The sequence below is a fragment of the Crinia signifera genome, chromosome 4, assembly GCF_055691185.1.
Source record: "Crinia signifera chromosome 4, ASM5569118v1, whole genome shotgun sequence".
Lineage (NCBI taxonomy): Eukaryota > Metazoa > Chordata > Amphibia > Anura > Myobatrachidae > Crinia > Crinia signifera.
In genome coordinates this window covers 242,907,239-242,930,273 of record NC_139220.1, presented here as the reverse complement: position 1 = coordinate 242,930,273, position 23,035 = coordinate 242,907,239, and the positions used below count along the sequence as shown (strand labels likewise).

The 23,035-nt window shown below is 47.5% G+C and overlaps 1 protein-coding gene across 1 annotated transcript in view; it reads right to left on the bottom strand.

Moving 5' to 3' along the window:
- FANCI (FA complementation group I) overlaps nt 1-23,035 on the bottom strand; it is a 60,381-nt gene that overhangs the window by 28,257 nt on the left and 9,089 nt on the right. Inside the window, exons 9-20 of the mRNA XM_083184177.1 lie at nt 20,117-20,202; nt 19,258-19,381; nt 18,424-18,516; nt 17,667-17,803; nt 6,384-6,564; nt 6,142-6,229; nt 5,813-5,943; nt 4,820-4,890; nt 3,903-4,017; nt 3,702-3,824; nt 3,542-3,610; nt 1,966-2,067 (exon numbers count right to left, since the gene is read on the bottom strand). Of these exons, the coding sequence (XP_083040303.1) occupies nt 1,966-2,067; nt 3,542-3,610; nt 3,702-3,824; nt 3,903-4,017; nt 4,820-4,890; nt 5,813-5,943; nt 6,142-6,229; nt 6,384-6,564; nt 17,667-17,803; nt 18,424-18,516; nt 19,258-19,381; nt 20,117-20,202 (1,320 nt within the window). The remainder of the gene's footprint in view (nt 1-1,965; nt 2,068-3,541; nt 3,611-3,701; nt 3,825-3,902; nt 4,018-4,819; nt 4,891-5,812; nt 5,944-6,141; nt 6,230-6,383; nt 6,565-17,666; nt 17,804-18,423; nt 18,517-19,257; nt 19,382-20,116; nt 20,203-23,035) is intronic.

The following is a 23,035-nucleotide window of genomic DNA, read 5'->3' as shown; positions in this document are numbered from 1 at the left end:
CACTTCCACTAACTCCAGATTAAATAAACGCTCATCTTCGATGACTTCCCCTGACTCCGCAGTGGAACCACCTGAGGCGTTATCATCAGAACCAGCAATCACTGACCCGCAATCATCATCTCTGTCCAGACTGGTTTGTGACCTAGACCTTTTACTACTAGTAAACTCCTTTTTAGACACAAAGTTCTTTTCCATCCATTCTCTAAGCTCAGAGATTTGAGAAGATACAGAAACAGCCCATTTCTTCTTAAGACAATTTTTACACAACACATCTTCACCAATAAATGATTTGTCACATGCCGGGCAAATCTTATCCACTCTCTTCTTAGAAGTTTTCTTTTTGGCAATTACAGGCACACTAAAAAGAGAGAATAAACAGACTAACTAACTTTCTTCTAACCTTAAAAAAGTAAAGAACCAGCCTATTACACCGGCCAGGCGCTATAAATACCGGCACTTCCGGTATTTGGAACGCACGTGGCCTGGCTGTGGAACGCAGACCGCGTGCAGGCGCGCCGGAAATGCGCGTCACTTCCCTCCGGCGCTACTGCATAGAGCAGCTATAAACCAGCGCCGGGAACAGTGACCACGCCGGACATGCTGCCGCTGCCTCTCCCTGCTGCCCTGGACAAAACACCACTTGCACACCAGCCAGCACCGCTACACGGCCATGCCTCCCGGGTGAGTCCTGTATACCAACACTCGGGCACAAGTTGTACCCGTTCCGTATACCTTCTTCTCAGGGTAAGGCACCGCCAATCCCCATAATACTTTTAAGAAGTAAGGGCATGATCCACGCCTCCGGCCAGGACCAATGTTAGGGTTTAAGGCACCGCCAACCCACGCTGCCAGGTCACACCGCATGCTATCTACTCTAACTCCTCAACTACCTGTTTACAGATAGAGGAGACAGGAAAAAAGACTATGGTCAGGAGGGTGGTGCTCAGTTATATAAGATATGGAAGAGGAGGAGTTGGATCCTAGGGGGAAAAAACTACCTGTCTAATTGGGAGAGAGAGAGAGGGATGAACCCAATGTGATGGCTGCCATGAAGTATGAAGGAGAAATGAATGTTTGGCACAGTCATATAAAAAAGTCAGCAATTCTGGAGTTCTGCCCCTACTTCCAAACAACAGAGAATGTTGAGATGAACCTTTAGAGGACATAGATTTAATCCATTATCTAAACAATGCTGCAAAAATAGAATCAAGCAAGCTAACTAGTAAATAGTAGTCTAACTGATATGCTATGATTCTATGTTACAGCAGGGTCCCAAATGTGTTAGAGAACCTCTTTTTCTCAAGGATGATGTAAGCCAAATAATTATAGCCAGACACAGTAATCATCGATGGTAAAAGAGCTCATGCTAACAGATCCGGTCATAGGAACACACCATGACAGATCCACTCACATTCTGATAATGTCATCATGTAACACAACTTAGCCAGTCCAGTGCTAAAAAAGCAAGCAAATCCCCTCTAAATGACCTTTATGAGAACAATCAGAAGCCAATTCACCAGCGGGAAGAGCAAAATGCTGCTTCATTGTTAGCAATAGTGACTGCAAATCACATCTGAATCAGCTCCATAGCTTACAGGAGCAACGATTCATTGGATACAATCACCTGACACAATACAGTATATAGTCCCATCACATAGCGGATCATACAGTCTGTGCACAAGCATGACATATCATTACACTGTATCAGCCCGTCGCAAGATCAACCAGATTTATAACTAGCATTACACCTTTCACAGAACTACTTTACATAGTCCTAAGAAGAGTTAAATATAAATCATACCATATCACTTCAGCAGTTATGACATATCACTAGATCACTTTGTGAATCTCAAGGTATGGCATCTGATCTTCAGTGTGATGTAGCATTTTTAGCAGTCGTCTTTTGTAGCATTTCTAGAACCACAATAGTTCATCTAAAAAAAGGAGTAACTTGTGTTTCCTTACCAGTGGCTCTTGCAGTATGATCTGTTCTTTCTGGGCGGTGATGCACTTTTCCAGCTTGATTGGTGGTAATAAGTCAGGCTCTGGTTCATAATATCGCTTCAACTATACAGAAAAGCAGCAAACGTTAGTGTGGGTACAAAGGTTAGCTATATTTCTTTGAAAAACAGCAGCATAATCCCGGTACATAATAGTATATATGCTTGATTATGCATTTATATGCTGGGGTGACTGGGCAAGTATTGAGATAAGTGGATAGTCCACTATTTCACAGACTGCACTGATTTCACAACCACGGGAAGCAATGTAGAAAGTAGTTATTTCATCTACCAAGAGGTGGATGTAACAAAAAAGGAAAAAAAGCCAGGCAATAAGGGGCAGCTTGAGGGTTAGACCCAATGGATCTCTATTTGTAGAAGCACTGACCAGCACAAGGCCCTACAAATGCTAAATAGAGGGACAAGTCATATGGGTCCAAGAGATGGTGGCTCAGAAGCTTCACATCTGTCCAACTCCAGGTTATAAATTTAAAGTATGGGCAGAACAAACCACCCGCCCTCAAACTGCATGAATGAAGATGATTCCTAATTGGCTGTGTGTTGTAAATGTCCCTGTGATTGTCCAATTAGGTAGCGACATTGGCATTGTTCCCCCGGACACCGACTGCCCAGTCCTTAAGAAGCAATGTCCAGGTGCTCAGAGCCAGGTAAATGGACAATGGTTGGGAAGATTAAATGCTGATTAGACAATGTGAACTTGTAAAAGAAAACCTTGATACCTCAATGAATGAAGAACCAGTATATGAATGTAGTAACCCGTGGATTATCAAATTAAAGGTACTTCTGCACTCAGAATCTCTAGGAACCAGATCATTGAAAAATATAATTTGCTGGGATTAATCAAAAGGATATAGGTTATTGTTCACCCAGGGGTCAGACACACAATATGACACAATCATCCCATTTCATGCTAATGCTGGACACACTGACTTTTGGTTTAACAAGAATGAGCGAGTATTCAGAGGTATGGGTCAACCAACATTAGGTCGACATGACTTAGGTCGACAAATGAAATAGATCTACATGGCTAAGGTCGACATGGTTGGAAGGTTGACAAGCATTAGGTCAACAATGGCTAAATCGACAGTCAAAAGGTCGACGTGGGTTTTTCACTTTTTTGTCTCAATTGTCAACATGGACACCGGCAAAGTGAACTGCTGCGCTCACCATGCTTCGGGCACAATGCCCCATTACACTAGTGGATTGTAGGGCATGAAATACCGCCTGTTGGCATGTCAGCTCAAAAAAAAAAAAAACGTGAAAAACCCAAGTCGACCTTTTGACTGTAGACCTAACCATTGTTAAGTTTATGCTTGTGTCTAACTTCCAACCATGCTGACCTTAGCCATGTCGACCTAAGCTAGGTCAGCCCAATGACCTTATACAGTGCTAACGAACATATACAGTGCACCAGGCTTCATGTAAAATCTGATTTTGACTAGATACTGAAAGGTTCACATCCAAGAAATTTTAAATTTTCTGAACCTAGAAATACAGAGACAACATGAACCAAGTCCTACCTGAGACACAAGTGTCTGCATGATGGGATTAGCCAATTGTGAGTTTCGACGCAGAACATCATAAAAACCCTAAGAAACAAGTGAGAAATAGTGATTCAATCTGTGCCTTTGAAATGACCTTAGAATTAAAAAAAAGAGACACCTCAACAGTGCCAGTTACCTCATAAAGTAACCGTCTAATGTCCTCCTGCTGGTTTAGGCATCTTCTCAGGCATCCTAGTATTTCCAGGCAAAATGCCTCATTTGCAGCAGCATTATAACGAGTGTGGACATCCACCAGCACCTACACGTGACATATGATCAGGTAACAGAACACATATAAAAGGACGAGTATGCATCATAAACACCAAGTAACAATTACCTGGCTTGCACCAATAGCCTGGCTACACTGCGAGGAGGACAAGCTCCCGAGAACCTTAAAATTCTTTAACAGGAGCAAAAAACCAGCAACAGCAGACTTCCGTGCTTCTAATTGGCTAGTGACAAAATACAATAACATAACTGATTAAATTGCCATATGGTGTAACAATGTAGAACTAAATTAAGTACATTACCACCCTCAGCCTTGTTTTATTCAGACAGTACATATTCATTGTCCTATGGCAATAGGGCTGTGACAGCGAGCAGTGCCAATAGAGGATCAGTATTCAATGGACACCCCCTCCCCCCTGCACTCACAATTTCCACCTCGCTGGGTTGTTTCAGGGAGGTGGAAACAGTTAAGTGTCCCTGTTAAAACTGGGACGCAAGGGTCGCAGCTATATGCAGCTGGCCCACAGAGGACAGCGAGGATTCCCTCGGAATATGGAATAGGGCGAGCGGCTGGAGAGGGGGTTAGATGGCGAGGATGGCTTGTTTTCAGCAATTCTCTCCAAAAACAAGCCACCCTTGCTGCAGAAGCCCCCTCGCTGGCGGAATTCAATAGAGCCCATTATGTGGACATGCTTCCTGAGAGTTTTCAGGTCTTAATAAAAGGGGAAAAGAAAAGAACTCCACTTACAATATATTTATAGTAAAGTTTGAAATTTATAAAAATAGTCTATATATTTTGTCAGAGTCGAGAAACAGGGGACATTTCACATACACTGAAAAATGAAGACCACTAGTTCTCCTAAAATAACAGGAGGAAAAATTATTTGAGTGAACATCTTTTTCAAATCGGTTAATAAATTACAATATATGTTATTGTTTCAATTGTTAGTCATAAACAAATGGCCCATATTTTAAATAAAAGCATTAAAGAGGAATAAATAAAACAAAGAATTAAAAACACCTTACCTTGAAAACATTGCTTTCCTTAACACAAGTATAATAAAATCCCGGACGGATATATTAATTTTAAAGAGTGGCTGTAAAACAGGACAGAGACCTTACTCAGGGAGGGATACTGCAGGTGCTACGCAAACAAGTTGCCTTCAATATATTATTGAAAAAAAGACTTCAAATACTAGAACAGTAATGCGGCTATTTTACCGTAATAGCATCACTGTCCTCTTTTAGGTCTGATGAAAAGATCTAACTAGGTACACATGAAAAACACTTCTATATACGCCTGACCTATTTTACATAATATTGGCATGAAGAGCCTGGTTTGCTTTAAAATTCACTACAGTATACACATATTAAATATCAATATTAAAAACTGCCAAAATAAATGCATTTTAAATAGGAACTTATGCACACATAGACCCTTATTCTGGTTCACTCGCAAAGGCAAATTCCTTCTGAAACGGACAAAACCATGTGCACTGCATCGGGGGCAGATGTAACATGTGCAGATAGAATTAGATTTGGGTAAGTGACTGCTTTATTTTTACACTGCAATATAGATCTCACTTTGAAGTAAAACCCCACCCAAATCTAATTCTTTCTGCACATGTTACATCTGCCCCTCCCCCCCCCCCCCTGCAGAGCACATGGTTTTGTCCATTTGAGAAGGAATTTGCCTTAGCGGGTGAACCAGAATAAGGGCCATAGAACTAGCTCAATGGTCACACACACATATGCCAATTTCTGCATAAATAAATACCCTGCAGGCACTCTGCTCCCCTAGCCACCTCCCAAGCAGGCACGTGGGGCAGGCCTTGCGGAGAGCAGATTAGTGAGGAGGACATATTTACATTTTGGAGGACAACATTTTAAACGTGATATATAGTTACAATTACATTGGCTGTAGTGATACATTTAAAATGTTGCCAATCAAAATTGAAATCTGCTCTCACTGATCAATATCCCGCGCTTCGTGTGAACACTAATAATTGCCTTTTTTACCTGTAAAGCTTTGAGTAGGCCCTGCACTGTGGAGAATGGCAAGTGAAATAAATGGTCAAACGCTGCCGTCAGTTTAGATGCTGAATTCTGGAGAATGAGCGGCGTGGAGAATACAATATCTGACAGAAGATCTGAAAGACATTTTAGCAATTTTATTTTTAAATTAGTATAATATACCCATTGTTCTAATAGCAATAAAGTGCTTTAGGCTCAGGCTGCACCTAAGATTGTTACACAGTCCTAATAAGAGCAGTAGGTTTGGCCTACTAAAGCATGCTTTATTACAACCATGGCTGCTTATAAAAAAACATAACATTTTTATACATTACCTATGAAGTGAACGGTTGGAGAGGTGGCCTTTGTAATAACACGATTTAAAACTTGCTCCAAAATCACACTTCTAATTGGCTCATGGACCTAATATATACAAAATATGGAACACAACCAATAAAATAAAAGTTTTACCATGAATGCTCAAATTCAGACACATAATTGAGTCTTAAAACTATTTACAGTTTAAATTAAAGAGAGAGAAAAAAAATGTGTGAAAACAATCAGAATTATAAATCACCTTGAATGTCTCCAATAGGATTTTTGACCCAAGCTGACTGGCGTGTTGATTTGGTGATTTCACAAATCCTGCAGCTACCTCTGATGTCTTTGCCCCAGGAGCCCCTTTAGGCCCATAGGAATCCATTAAAAGCAGTCCAAGTTCCACTAGCCCCTGGGTGACGTGATCCCAACCAAATACACTGAAACACAAAACTTTAGTTATCAGCATGTTATCATTACTGCAGGTGGGGCATGTTACATGTGCAGAGAGAATTCGATTTGGTGGGGTTTTACATCTAAGTGAGATCTATATTGCAGTGTAAAAATAAAGCAGCCAGTATTTACTCTGCACAGAGACAAAAAAAATCACCCAATTCTAAATCTCTCTGCATCAGCCCCAACTGCAGTGCACATGGTTTTGTCCATTTGAGAAGGAATTTCCCTTTGCGAGTGAACCAAACAGTCTGCAATGCATCTTCATGTGAATTACTATCATCTTTTATTTTTACGTGTTCTACTACATTGTAGATACTTTCTGTTTTTTCTTGTTTACATGGTGAATTAACCTCTAAATTGCCTTTTGATACAAAATCAGACAGGTCGGTCTGGTTTTGATGATGTAATTACTTAGCAATGCACTGTAAGCACAAGGGGTGACATTCTATGCGTTGAGATAAATGCGCATTTTTTCTTAGCGCACCACATCGCTGCAAATCGCACTTTTTCAAATCGCACTTTTCAGTCAAAATTCGCATATTTAATGTGATGCGCATTGGAGCCTGAAAAGTGCGAAGTGGTGCGATTTGCGGCAAATTGGTGCGCTGTCTTTAGTCCTGAAAATGTGCGATTTTCATGTCTGAAAATCGCACGTTTGCAGGAAAGCGTAAAGTTAAAAAAAAAAAAAAAAACGCACGTGGGGTCCCCCGCCAGAGCATAACCAGCCCCGGACTCATTGAGCCGGTGCTGGTGACATAAAATCAGGGTCCCCGACAAATCGGGGTCCCCTTGATTTCATGAAACCAGCACCAGGCTCAAGGTCCGGCGCTGGTTCCCAAAATACGGGGGACAAAATGACTAGGGGTCCCCCGTATTTTAAGAACCAGCACCGGACCCAACCAGCCAGCAGGGTAATGCCACAGCCGGGGGACACTTATTATATAAGGTCCCGCGGCCAAAGCATTAACCCCCTGGCTGGTCAGCATGGGCAGGGGTCCTGGGGAAGTGGGGACCCCCCCAATGAAGGGGTCCCCCCCCCTCCAGGACTTACCAGCCCATGCTGATAGTCCGGGGCTGTCCCCGATGCCCCTGGGCGGTGGGCATCGGGCTGATGAATTGTGTAAAAAAAAGAAGTAAAACTATTGTTTTCTACTGGCGAACTATGAGTCTCAGCAAGCCTACCCCGCATGCTGGGACTTGGAGAACCACAAGTCCCAGCATGCGGGGCATTAAAGGGCCCGCTGGCACTTGTAGTTCTGCAGTACCAAAAATAGTTAAAGAAAACACACTGACACCCTGACACCCTGAAAAATAAAAGTTTAATACACACAGAACACACACACACTGATACTTACCTACCTTGAGCCCGTAGGTCGGTCCATGGATCCTGGGCCCGGGCTCCAGGGCAGAAGAGTCCGGTTCCGGGGCCTTGGTCCTGGTTCCGGGGCTGGTCCTGGGGTTCCGGGGCTCCTGTCCTGAAGAATCCGGGGTCCGGGGTAGTCCCCAGGGGTACCTAAGGAAGGAAATCCTACTCACCTGGTCCCCGGCGACTACCTCGGCATCCTCTCCGGCTGAAGCGCTGCTCCCATCTGGTACCCGGCTTACAGGACTTCACCGGCGCAGAGATGTTTCTTCCTCGGCGTCTCTGGACAGAATGATTTCTGGCCAATCAGGAGCCAAGAAAAGGGGATTTTTGTCCTTACCTGGAAAATCCTTATTTCTGAATACTTTGGTGGACACTGGGACAGTGGGAAGGGGGCGGAGCCATGGCGACAGGCACCAAGTAGCTAACACTTTAGTGGGGCAGCCCAGGCCCCTCCTTCCCCACACTCCATCCTAGGTCAGTTTAGACTACCACCGGACTTAGGAGCACAGGAAAGGAGAGAATGAAAGAAAGAAAAAGAGAGATCTTGTATTACCATGAACAAGAGCATTCCCTAAAACCAACCCATCAGCCGATCAGGGGCGTCTGGGCGGGCGCCCAGTGTCCACCAAAGGATTCAGTAATAAGGATTTTCCAGGTAAGGACAAAAATCCCCTTATTTCCTTCATGCCATTGGTGGCCACTGGGACAGTGGGACGTCCCACCGCTGTCCCCTCACGGGAGGGAACGCTCCTGAGCTGCAGAAAGAACGCCACGGCCGAACACAGAGTCGACCTCGGCGAAAGTATCAAACCTGTAGTGGCGTATAAAAGTGTGCATGGAAGACCATGTGGCTGCGCGGCACAGCTGCTCTGCGGAGACTCCGGAAGCCGCAGCCCACGATGATCCTACCGAGCGAGTGGAATGGGCCGTTAGCCCTGCTGGCGCCGGCCTATTCGCCAGGAGGTATGCCTGCTGAACCGTAAGCCGCAACCACCTGGCAATGGACTGTTTCGATGCGGGCCAACCCCGCTTCTGATGATCATAAAGAACAAACAAAGCTTCTGTTCTTCTAATCTCCCTGGTCCTATCCACATAGATGCGAAGGGCCCGAACCACATCAAGAGCCCCTCCACCTCTTGAATCCTGGAAAGCAGGAACCACGATTTCCTGGTTTACGTGAAACCTGGATACCACCTTTGGCAGGTAACCCAACCTGGTACGGAGAACTGCCCGATCTTGGTGGAAAACCAAAAACGGTGGCTTACAAGATAGAGCGGTCAAATCAGAGACCCGCCTAGCTGACGCAATTGCCAGAAGGAAACACACCTTCCATGAAAGCCAACGCAACTCCACTGACTCCAGAGGCTCAAATGGAGCCACCTGAAGAGCTTTCAGAACCAAAGGCAGATCCCACGGAACTAAGGGACTCCGAAAGGGAGGAGTCACGTGCATGACCCCCTGGAGGAAAGTGCGAACCTCCGGTCTTGTCGCAATGCGCCTCTGAAACAGAACCGAGAGCGCCGAGACCTGAACCTTCAAAGTGGAATGTTGAAGGACCAAATCCACTCCCGACTGCAAGAAGGCCAACACCTTGGGCAACGAGAACCTCCTTGGATTCTTCTCGTGCTCTTCACACCAGCGAAAGAAAGAACTCCAGATCCTGTAGTAGACTCTTGCTGAAGACGGCTTCCTGGCCGCTATCATGGTTCTTATCACAGAATCTGAGAACCCCCTGTCTCTTAAGATCTCCCTCTCAAGAGCCAAGCCGTCAAACCGAGACGAGCTAGGTTGGGATGTTGACAGGGTCCCTGAGACAGAAGGTCTGGCCGGAGAGGTAACCGCCACTGAGGTTCCTCCGCCATGAGCAGGAGATCGGCATACCAGGCCCTGCGTGGCCAGTTTGGGGCCACCAGGATTACCCTTACCCGTTCCCGCTTGAGTCTTCTTAGGAACCGAGGAAGAAGAGCCACAGGCGGGAAGGCGTACGCCAGATCGAACGGCCAAGGAGCCGACAGAGCGTCGACCAGAAATGCGCCTGGATCCCGAGTCCTGGACCCGTAGCAAGGCAACTTGTGATTCCACCGGGATGCCAGGAGGTCTATCTGAGGCCTTCCCCAACGAAGGGTTAGAGAGTGAAACACCTCCGGATGAAGAGACCATTCTCCGGAGTGGATCTCTTGGCGGCTCAGAAAGTCTGCTTCCCAGTTTTCGACGCCGGGAATGTACACTGCCGACAATGCCAAGAGGTGACGTTCTGCCCATCGAAGAATTGGCTGTACCTCCAGAAAGGCTGTTCTGCTCCGAGTTCCCCCCTGGTGATTGATGTACGCCACCGCCGTGGCGTTGTCTGTCTGTACCTTGACTGCACGAGAGCAAATCAGGGGGGCCGCCTGGAGAAGGGCTAAGTAGATCGCCCTGAGCTCTAGAATATTGATCGGCAACCGCGACTCCTGGTGGGACCGGTCCTCCACCACCGCTCCCCAGCCCCTGAGGCTGGCATCTGTCGTCAAGAGTACCCAGTCCGAGACTAGGAAGGGCCGTCCCCTGGACAGGTGACATGGCTTGAGCCACCAGAGCAACGATAGTCGAACCTCTTGAGAGAGTACTACCTCCTGCCTCTTCAGAGCCTGTGGTGAACGGTTCCAATACTTGAGGATCTGGTGCTGCAACGGTCGAGAGTGAAATTGGGCAAATTCCACCATCTCGAAGCACGAGACCATCTTGCCCAAAATCTTCATACACAGATGAAGAGAGACTCTCCTGTGCTTGAGAAACCCTCGTAAGAGGGCCTGCAAAGCCAGCCGCTTCTTGTCTGGAAGATAGACCCTCTGGGCCTGGGAATCCAGACGCGCTCCCAGATGTATCATCTCCTGGGAGGGTTCCAGGCTGGACTTGCGCCAGTTCACTAGCCAACCGTGAGCCTGGAGCAGGTCCAGCGTAATGCCTAGGTGTTGCAGCAGTAGTTCTCTGGACTGTCCCAGAATCAGAAGGTCGTCCAGATAAGGCAGAATTCGCACTCCTTGGAGGTGAAAGAAGGCTGCCATAACTCCCATCACCTTCGTAAAGACTCTTGGTGCTGTAGAGATTCCGAAGGGTAGAGCCCGAAATTGGACATGAAGATCCTTGGTTGCAAACCGGAGGTACTTGCGGTGATCCGGATGTATCGGAACATGCAGGTATGCATCTCTGATGTCCAGAGATACCATGAAATCCCCCGGCTCCATTGCTTGTATAATGGACCGGAGGGACTCCATGCGAAACCGCGGAATGTTCAAGTAACAATTGAGATCCTTGAGATTCAGGATTGGTCGGAATGAACCATCCGGCTTCCCGATCAGGAATAAATTGGAGTAATAGCCGTGACCCCTCTGCTGAGGAGGAACCACTTCTATCACCTGAGACTGGAGAAGAGTCTGAACGGAGGCGTTGAGAGCCTCCGCCTTCAGAGGACAGGCCGGGCGCCCCGTGATAAAGAATCGGGTCGGCGGACGCCTGTCGAAGGAGAGATAGTATCCTTCCGACACTATACTCAAAATCCAATTGTCCGATGTCGTCTCCCTCCACCTGTTGGCAAAATGGAGGAGGCGAGCCCCTACCGGCAGGGAGTCGACCTGAGGGGTCCCCAAGTCATTGGGAGGCCTTCTCAGGGGCCTTAGGAGGCTGACGTTTGCCAGACTGGGACTGTCTGTTCTTACCAAACGACTCCCTCCTGGGAGGACGGCTTCTTGTTGAAGATTGTCCCCTCGGCTTTCCCTGCGGCCGAAAGGAACGAAAGGACTGCTTCGGCTTAGAGGGTGCCGACGGGAGGAAGGCTGTCTTGGAAGTGGCTACCGTAGTCACAATCTTGTCCAGCTCCGGACCGAAAAGCATATCGCCCACAAAAGGAAGGGCCTCCAGGGCCTTTTTGGACTCTGCATCCGCATTTCAAGTGCGGAGCCACAAGGCTCTTCTGGCTGCAACCAAAGACGCCGAGATCCTAGAGGCTAACGTAGCCGTGTCCAGGGCCGCCTCGCCCAAATACATGGAGGCTTCTCTGATATGGTCCACCAGAGAAAGCAGCTCCGACCTGCGTATGCCTGACGTAATGTTCTCCGTCAACATATCTGCCTATTTGCCTACCGCCCTAGCCACCCAGGCCGAAGCCAAAGCTGGCCTATTAAGCGTACCCGCATGAGTAAAGATAGACTTAAAGACATGTTCCATCTTTCTATCCGTGGGGTCCTTTAGAGCCGCCACAGTGGGAATAGGCAAGGTAGTAGCCTTTACCAGTCGGGCTATGTGGGAATCCACCTGAGGCGGGCGTTCCCATTTCGTGCGCCCGTCTGCCGGAAAGGGATAAGAAGAAACCATCCTTTTAGAAATTGTAAATTTCTTATTAGGAGAAGACCAGGCCTTTGCCAGGTCTCCCTCCAGCTGCGTTGAAGATGGGAAAACAGCCGGATCCCTCTTCTTGCGCTTAAAAGAGGGTGCCTCCTCCGCAGGGGGCTGGTCTAGCTCTTGTATGTTTAAGCAAGAGCGGACCGCCTTCACCAGCGCATCTACCCTGGACTGAGTCATAACCTCGTCCTGGGATGTAGCCTCCTCGTCAGGGTCGTCAGGGTCATCCGGGTCAACAGGGTCATCTGTGTCAGCCTGGTCGTCCCCTGAAGTATCCGTCCCCGTAGAGTCAGCTCTCTGGGTGCGAGCTCTGGGGTTCTTGCGCTTGCTAGCGGCACCCAGCAGGTTCTGTAGAGAGGAAGAAACCTGAACCAGTCCCTGCACTGAGGAAGAAAGGCCCTGTACCCAAACTGGCTCAGGCGCAAGCGTCAGCAACTGAGGCTGGGACTGCGTGAGCGGAGCCGGTTGAGCTGGTGGAGGAGTCACCTGTGAAGGCTGACTCAACACTGGTGGGGGCTGAGGGTGTGAACGGGAAGCGGCTAGCTGTCCAGCAAGGTCCCTCATGGCTGCCGTCAGGGCCTGCGCCCAACCCGGTTCCCCGGAATGGGATGCCTGTGACGGGGCCGAATCCACAGAGTCCCCACCATTACAGCGTGTACACACACCCCCATGGTCTGCCGAGGTGGAAGAAAAATTCTCCTTGCACCTTACACACTTAAAAGCCCTCAGGGCAGGAGCGTCCCCTGACCGCGAGGGTCTTGCGGACTTTGAGCCTGACTTAGAAGTCATGGCTATGCTTTATCCCACTTCAATACAAGAGACAGAGTGAATAGAGAGATTTGCACAGAAAACCCCTATATAGAGAGGGGTGTGAAAACACAGCACTGAACACCTCAAGGGTGCAGTGTCAATGCAGTACAACCTGACCCGTCTGGAGACCGGGGAAGGAAGGGTGCCACAGTGTCCACACAAAAGCTGCTTCCTGCTGCTCTCTCTGCACCGATGCGTGACAGAGTCAAGCCTCCATCAGGACAGGACGCTGGCAGTCCCCGGCAGGAACTCATATAGAGGCTCCCTGCCGGGGATTGGGCGGGGAGGAGGTGAGGGACCTCCCCCCCCCTCCTGGAACCTTGCCAGGGCTGAGAAAAATATGGCGGCCCCCACCGCTACAACAATAGCCCTAGTGGTCTAGTGGCCTCGGTTTCCCCTGTGGGGACCGAGTGTCACTGCCAGGAAACCGCCGGGAGTGCACCAACCCCCGGCGGCTAAGTGCGCTGGGCTCCCTCCCTCCGGCATCTACTATCAAGACGCCTAGTAGCGCCATTGCGAGACAGAGCGTCTCGCTGCGGTCACCGTTGCGGGACAGAGTCAAGCTTCCATCGGGAAGCCTCTCTGTCTCGCGTCTCCCCCAGCCGCGATACCGCTGCGTGCTGCGGGGAGGGAGGAGGGAAGTGCGGCTTACCTGCTCCGTGGCGCACGGTCCCTCTGTGCTGGGACCCAGCCTGCAGGTACGTGGCAGTTCACGACGAGCTGGCTCCGGAGCAGGTGAGCAGCCTGGGTGGTCCACCCGGCTTGCTCACCGCAAGTGTAAAAAAAAAAAAATTTTCCTTTTTTAAAAAACGCTGCAGAAAACTGCAGCAGCTACCTAAAAACGTGCCTGTGCTCCTAGGCACCAAGAAAAAACTGACCTAGGATGGAGTGTGGGGAAGGAGGGGCCTGGGCTGCCCCACTAAAGTGTTAGCTACTTGGTGCCTGTCGCCATGGCTCCGCCCCCTTCCCACTGTCCCAGTGGCCACCAATGGCATGAAGGAAATAGTCGGCTCCTGATTGGCCAGAAATCATTCTGAATACAGACGCCGAGGAAGAAACATTTCTGCGCATCTAGAGCAGAGATGTTCCTTCCTCGGCGTCTCCAGTCAGAATGATTCCTGGCCAATCAGGAGCCGACTTTCTCGGCTCCTGATTGGCCAGAAATCATTCTGTCCAGAGACGCCGAGGAAGAAACATCACTGCGCCGGTGAAGTCCTGTAAGCCAGGTACCAGATGGGAGCAGCGCTTCAGCCGGAGAGGATGCCGAGGTCGTCGCCGGGGACCAGGTGAGTAGGATTTCCTTCCTTAGGTACCCCTGGGGACTACCTCGGATCCCGGACCCCGGATTCTTCAGGACAGGAGCCCCGGAACCCCAGGACCAGCCCCGGAACCAGGACCAAGGCCCCGGAACCGGACTCTTCTGCCCTGGAGCCCCGGAGCCCGGACCCAGGATCCAGGGACCGACCTACGGGCTCAAGGTAGGTAAGTATCAGTGTGTGTGTGTTCTGTGTGTATTAAACTTTTATTTTTCAGGGTGTCAGTGTGTTTTGTTTAACTATTTTTTGTACTGCAGAACTACAAGTGCCAGCGGGCCCTTTAATGCCCCGCATGCTGGGACTTGTGGTTCTCCAAGTCCCAGCATGCGGGGTAGGCTTGCTGCGACTCATAGTTCGCCAGTAGAAAACAATAGTTTTACTTCTTTTTTTTACACAATTCATCAGCCCGATGCCCACCGCCCAGGGGCATCGGGGACAGCCCCGGACTATCAGCATGGGCTGGTAAGTCCTGGAGGGGGGGGACCCCTTCATTGGGGGGGTCCCCACTTCCCCAGGACCCCTGCCCATGCTGACCAGCCAGGGGGTTAATGCTTTGGCCGCGAGAACCTTATATAATAAGTGTCCCCCGGCTGTGGCATTACCCTGCTGGCTGGTTGGGTCCGGTGCTGGTTCTTAAAATACGCTCGGGCGGGCGACCCCGCGCTCGTTTTTTTTTTATTTTAACCGTTTTTTTTTTATTTAACACCAGAACCCTGCACAGAACATTGCGATCTGTGCAGGGTTCTGGCTCATTCGCCAAACAGACCCTGGTCTGAAATAAGTGCGATAATTAGACACCTAAAATTTGCGATGTGCAAATGCGCATAGCATTAAATAAGCGAGTTGTATAGTTTTCTGTACGAAAACATCTGGATGCGATAAAAATGCGAATTAATGACGCACTTTTGGTCCGCATGCCTTAACGCACATAATATGCGATTTCAGTCCCTTAGCGCATCCCATTAAATTGCCGATTTGAAGGAAAAATGCGATATCGCCATTTTGCTGTCTAATTAACGCAAAAAAACGCAAATCGTAGTCCATAGAATGTCACCCAAGGTGTTTGTACCTGTCTATATAAGCTGTATGTCTGATAACACTCATGAACAGTATATTCCTGAAGACGATTGAATAAATCAAAATGTTGGAATCACACTTGATTTGGGAGTTCTTTATCTCCTTTAAGGTGCCCATACACATTGCGATTATCGTATCCGTTTTGTATTTTTAAAGTACAAAACGCATCTCATGTGCGATAATTGCGCCGTGTACCTGCGGGGATGCGATGTCCATTAGTAGCTATCAACTTAAAAAAGAAAAAATCGCATCGCACCCGCACATGTAGGGGGATCGCATCGCATCCCCCTACAACCCTACAAGTCCCAGAATCGTACAGCACATTTTAAAGTACAAAACGTAAAGCCCCATATCTGAACGTGTATGGGCACCTTTACTTATTAAGAACGTGAGTGCCGCCTGCACCTACAATCTCTACAAATAACCCTTGAGGAAGGCACCTGGCACCTACACCACTTACTATCGAATATAACCCTGGAGTGCCGAGCATAAAAACTATTTTTGCGCGCAGTGCACTGGCAGTCCAAGTCCCTGCCGCTACAACACTTACATCTACTTACTGGCCCCTATCGGGCATCAGCACATTGAGCAGCACACTGCACAAGGGCCCTTATTCAGATCTGATCACTGTACAAATTTGTTTGGAAAATGGGCAAAACCATGTGCACTGCAGGTGGGGCAGATGTAACATGAGCAGAGAGAGTTAAATGTGGGTGGGGTGTGTTGAAACTGAAATCTAAATTGCAGTGTAAAAATAATGCAGCCAGTATTTACCCTGCACAGAAACAAAATAACTCACACAAATCTAACTCTCTCTGCACATGTTACATCTGCCCCACCTGCAGTGCACATGGTTTTGCCCATTTTTCAAACAAGTTTGTACTGCGATCAGATCTGAATAAAGGCCAAGGTTTAAATCTCTTCCCCTTCTGTAATTAGCCCAGTTCCCACCTGTAGCTGTGCAGGTCTGAAAACCTGGCCTGGAGCCGTGTGTCTGAAAGCCCACCAGTCACACATCAGAGACCCATTCCTGGCTTTGCAGTGAACCAGGTTCTGTTACTTGGCTGAAAAGTACTTTCTCTGCTGCTGGACAGCTCCTTAACCCTCTACAGGGCAGCTGTGACCAGAGAAAACTATCTATCACTCTCTGGTAAACCTAACCCTGTTTCACCACAAAATATTATATATATATATATATATATATATATATATATATATATATATATATATATATATATATATATATATATATATTCCGCTTCATGAATGCAATCCTTGAGGACAACCAAAATCATGAACACAGGAGACTGTACACCTTCTGAAGTACCACAGTGGTATTTAATACAGTTATATTATCACTCCCAATATACAGCTACTCATGATCCTGACTCAAGTCAGGATTGGCCTATTCCTAGCTGAAGTCCATTCGGAGGAAAATGGAGCCTCATGATCCTAACCAAGATAGTTTTAAGGAGTTTAGGATGGTCCCATGCCGTTATAGTACCAGCTAACAGAGGAAGCATAGATATGACTGGGCATCCTAAAAAGATTATGGTACATTTAGAAGTAGGGGGGAAATCCACTTTTAACCACTTAACCAACACTAATGTATGAAATACGACCACAGCCAGGAGTGCGTTAATTGACCAGGACGTATCCCATATGTTCATACCGAGCCACTGCTTCCCCCAACTGTATGTACTCCTACTGATCTTCCCTGACCCTCCTCCTGCTGCTGCAGCCCCCCTAGGCGTGATGCGGAGTACTGTGACCAATAACATCACTGACAAAAATGTACCCCTGGATGCAGTGTGACTGGTACTTTTGGGCATATGTACCTGGATGCCGTGTGACTGGTACTTTTGGGCACATGTGCTGGAACTATGTGTTAGGAATGAAATGTATTTCCACCCCAGCACAACTATGCTAATCTGTGCATGTGCATAGATAAGCTGCACCAGGGGGGACTGTTGATCAGTCCTACCAGACCCACAGAACGGTAATGTCCTTATCTGTCTCTGCATCCTGCTGATGTATTCAATTATCACCATGCGAATCGGGGTAAATCTATCACATCTGCATCTGAGATGTGAAATGTGATAAATGTGCCCTCTAAGTACACATTTGTTCACTTGCGTACCTGTTCTTCACAATTTCCAGGAGCATTGAAGAGATGGAGGTTGGTAATGGGACTAAATCACGGAGAAATTTTGATCCTTGCTGGAACTGGAAGTCTTTAACCCCTTTCAGTATAGTAGTTTTGAGAAAATCAAATATCTGTGTAATGAAGCACACTATAATGAAATACAAATCAACAAGAATTAATGTTGATATAAAATGTAAGCTCTGTATTAAGTTTCCAATCACAAGTAAAGCTGGGTACATACTGGAGTGACGGGGATTTACATCTGAACAAATCCCTGTCACCCCAGACTATCCGTACACACTAGAGTTAATTAGGGATGGAACAATCCATGTTTCGTCCTTCGGTAACATGCATGTTGTTGGCTAGCGATGCCGCTAGGTTTAATGTGCAGCACAACAAACCCAGCAATATCACAAGTGAGCGCAGGAGCGAGCATATAGGGCATACACACTTAGCTGTAGGGGAAATATGCTAGGCCGATTCACCGGAGCGGACGACAGATCACTCAGGATGTACCCAGCTGTAGTCAGATTGAGATCAGAGGAACCGGTGTTATCAGATGGATGAATACTACCGCACTACTGAACAGCCATGTTGGAAGTGACGGTGCTCATAATCAGAATTCAATTATTAATTTAAAAACTAGCCAAGATGATAAATATTTTTGTTTTTAACCAGCGAGCACAACTGCGGCACAGTATTTCAATGGAACTTAAATCATTTGGGAGAAAAAGATTACAACAGATATTACCTGCTTTTCAAACCTATGTATTCTTGAAACAGACAACAAGAGAGCAACACTGAAAGGAGACAAGAACCTGCTGGAGTCTCCCTGCTGGCCAGCCTGTAACAAAATAATGCACTTTATATTCTCTATGTAATTCTAGCAGTGTAATCATGGAAATAAAATGTTACGTACTTGCCTGTATTAGTTTTACCTATGTAATGTGTTTTGTGTTTATGTAATGCACAGGTGGCACCACAAGGCACTTCTGATACCATAGAAATACTAGACAGTAAATAGTAATCATGACTACAGTGACATAATACTGATAACTAAGGGTGGGATTCTGATCTGCCCGGTAACCTGCGAAGCTCGTTGTGGCTCTGCCCTGTCGCCATACCCCTTCGCAACCGTGCGTGGGGGATGTGTTATGAAAACACATCCCCTCACATGTGCCTGCAGCAGGAGAAATCATTTACTGGTCAGCGACCGTTGATTTATATTTGCGAGGGCAGGTGAAATCAGTCAGTGGAGACTGACTTATATTTTCAGGCATCGCGACGAAAAACAGGGCGGGCGGCTGACATTATGTGACGTCAGCCCCCCCCCCCCCCCCCGATGGGCGTTCCCATGTTTCATCGCTGCCACCGTCCCGCCCCACCTCCTCCTGTGCGAGTGCCACGTGACTATGCAGGTCTGCGAGGGCACCCGCACAGAAGCCCTGCACATGCGCAGAACATAAACATCGGTCCCTTGTGCGAATCTGCAACGTGTGTGTGTGTGTGAGTGATTATTCATAGTGAGAGTGCATGGATCAATTCAAATTTGCAACAATCAATTAAAAGATCATTTGCAACATACCTTCACAAGCTCCCGACCCAGATCCTGGTCAAATTTAATAGCAAAGACAATATGTAATATGATGGTGCCCTCAACCTGACGAAGTTGTTCTTTTGGTATAGTGGAATTGACCAATTCTAATGAGCTATAAATGGAAAAAAAAAAAAAAAAAGAGAAAGATTATTTTGTTAAGATCACACTGTCCCCATACTATTGTATGTGCAGCACATAATTACTAGAAATGTAACTTCAGAGATACACTGAAAATCCCACTGGCTCATGATGATCACGCCAACCAACATCACGGAGACCCATCTGACTGGAATACGTTGTTGGACAAACAAGGGAGCAGAACTGCTTGGGTTGCTTTACATTCTAAGGCGCTCCCATTTCAGCCTTTCATCTAGGTATCTTACTATGAACAATATTTAAACCACCTCAAAAAATTGTTTTATTACATAAAGCAGAATTTCTTCCATTTATACTGGATTAAAAAAAAATGGTACTTATGTAGTATCTGGGCTGCCGATTTTTTGATTGTATGCCTTAAGTTAAGGAGAGAGAGAGAGAGAGAGAGAGAGAGAGAGAAGAGAGAGAGAGAGAGAGAGAGAGAGAGAGAGAGACTGGGCTGCCGATTTTTTGATTGTATGCCTTAAGTTAAGGAGAGAGAGAGAGAAAGAGAGAGAGAGAGAGAGAGAGAGAGAGAGAGAGAGAGAGAGAGAGAGAGAGAGAGAGAGAGAGAGAGAGAGAGAGAGAGAGAGAGAGAGAGAGAGAGAGAGAGAGAGAGAGAGAGAGAAAGAAACACAGAAGCGAGGGAGGGGGGAGAGAGAGATTCCATGTCTGTCGGATTATTTCAAAGTTTATACTATGAATTACTTACTCTTCATTCTGAGCTTCAGTCAACAGCTCTTGATCCAAATCATTAAAAACATTTATAATTCCTTCCAGTATGCTCTTTTTGCTCCCCTACAGTGACACACAAAAGAAATACAGCATTACAGAAAGACACAGAAGTTTAAATTTAAAGCTACATTGTTGAAGCAAAAAAATTACAATTTCCTATGAAGTAAAGAATGAATTCACATTTCAAAAACACACCTTAAGGCCCACGTATACTTATCTGAGGTATCGCATGCAGCCTTGCATGTGATACCTCGGCAACTGCCCACCGGGAAGCCATCGGCTCCTAGGCAGTTGGACCACATATGATACAATGGGGCAGATGTTTTAAGCCTTAACAAGAGATAAATGCAAGGGAGATAAGGAGAGATAAACGTCCAGCCAATCAGCTCCTTACTGACTTTTTTCAAACACAGCCTGTAACATGGCAGTTGGCAGGCGATTGGCTGGACGTTTATCTCTCCTGATCACCCTTGGCTTTATCTCTTGTTAAAGCTTAATAAATCTGCCCATTGTCTGCTAAAGGACTCCATACGATGAATCATATGAGACCACCACCAAGTGCTGCCGGATCCGATAAATCTTTTGTGCAGCACATGCGATATCCGCATCCTATCCGATGGGCACATCGGGTTGGAATCAGAGGTTAGGCACTTTTCATCTGATTTCTCTGCCCGATCTGTCGGAATTGGGTTTAAGGGACGAGAAATCATATCAGTGTATGGGCACCTTTAGGAATGACAGCTGCTTTCTACAATTGGTACAGAATAGTGTGCATTATCAACTCAAGAATACCAAACTTCTTACAAGACATAGAAAAAAAATTAAGAATTTAGGAAACTGGATGACAGGTGCTGTCGCAGCTGTTCGTGTGGGGTGTCATGCCCCATCAATAAATAAATAAATATAGATCTAGAGTGGAACAGCGGTAGAGTAAAAACTGAATTTGCATAATATGAAATTTATTATAATATTATAAAATAGAATAGCTATCCTCATAAGAAAAACAAATATAAACATACAGATTTGGTTTCCACTTTCTCTCTCTCTTCAAGCTTTGATAAGTCACCCTCATAGTTTGTGTTCAAAGAGAACAAACAAATCTTATGTAGTGTGCACACGGTGTGATGGCCATGCGATTCGATCCCACGGTACAGATCTGTACTATACAGTCTTGCCTGCACAGTCTATTTTTCTGTTCGATTTCCACATTTCCACTAAACGGGAGGGCGCATCGGGATCGAATCTGCATTGAATTCGGCTGAAAACTTCTCGATTTGATTAGGACTATATAGCCAAAATCGAATAGAAAGTTAGTCAGAATCGCACTATGTATGAGGCTGCTCACACACCCGTTGTCCCGAGCCCTCCACAGTCGTCCACCCCCCCCCCCCTCCGAGCACCTGAATACCTGATCCCCCAAAAGCACCTGAGCACTAAAACACTCTAGGGTACAAACGCACCTGAGCGCCCTGAACGTGCCAAAACATCCGAGCGCATGAATGTGCCCAAACACCTAAGAGCCTGAAGTCCAGAGCATCTAAATATATTTATTTATTAAGTTTCTTATATAGCGCAGCATATTCCATTGCGCTTTACAAAGGAGACAGTGATACAACAAACAGGGTATTTACAGACAGTCAAAAGGTAGGAGGGCCCTGCTCGCAAGCTTACAATCTATTGGGAAATAGGCATTGATACATAAGGATAGATACTGTATTCTTTATTGCATCAATTCCACCAGAATGCAAAGGTTCTGTGACTGGTTCTGGTTCTAAATGCAGCCAAACACCCAAGTGCCCAAACACTCCTGAGCACGCATGTGCACAAACGTCCGAGCACCAAATGCCCAAACACCCGAGCGCAACTGAGTCACACAGATCTTTAGCTGAATCTTCTGATCTTCTCTGCAGCATGTAAGATCAGAAGAAGCAGCTTAAAGGCCCCCATTAGGGTGGCCAATCCCGGGATCGGCGGGATCCCGGGATTTGGCCCCAAAATGACCGGGATTTCAATCCCGGGATTGGAGTATCCAATCCCGGGATTTCGGGATTAGACTGCGCATGCGCAGTCTAATGCCGGGCAGCGTCTGAGCACTCGCTCAGACGCTGCCCGGCTGTCCCCGTCCCGGCGTGCGGCCTGCGCAGCGTGATTAGGTCACAGGTCACGCTGCGCAGGCAGTAGCACTACACCCCCACCGTCGGATCTGCTAGCCGCCGGGCCTCCCCCAGTTGCCTGCCTCTTCACCGAAGCCGCCTGCTTCCCCCGCTTGGCACTCACCAAAAGTAAGTGTGGCCCCGGCACCTGCTTGCCGCCAGGCCACCCGCATCACGCACCGCTGCCACCTGCCCCCTTCCCCAAGAGTCAGTTAGTGTGGGGGGCACAGGGGCATTTTTTTTTTAGGCATGCCAATCCCGGGATTGAGCATTTTTCAATCCCGATTCCCGGGATTGAAAAAATGCCCCGGGATTGGCATCCCTAGCCCCCATACACTAGCCGATTTTGGTCAGATTTCGGCCAGATCAGTCGGATCTGGGCGAAATCGGACCAAAATCGGCTAGTTTTGATGTCCCCTCAGATCCGATGCGCAGTCCCGTGCGCATTGGATCTGCGTCGGGTGGTCGGACCTGCTGCACGTCCGACCACCCGACTTGGGACCTAGTGGGGCGGCGGTGGAGGGAGCGGGGGACGCTGCGGGACGCAGCGGCTGGGGACGCTGCGGGACGCTGGGGTGACACAGGCGGCATAGAGCCGTGGGTGACACAGGCGGCATAGAGCCGGGACGCTGGGGTGACACAGTGGGACGCTGGGGATGCTGCAGGAAGCTGGGGTGACACAGGCGGCATAGAGCTGTGGGTGACACAGGCGGCATAGAGCCGGGCAGGGGGAGCCGGGAGCT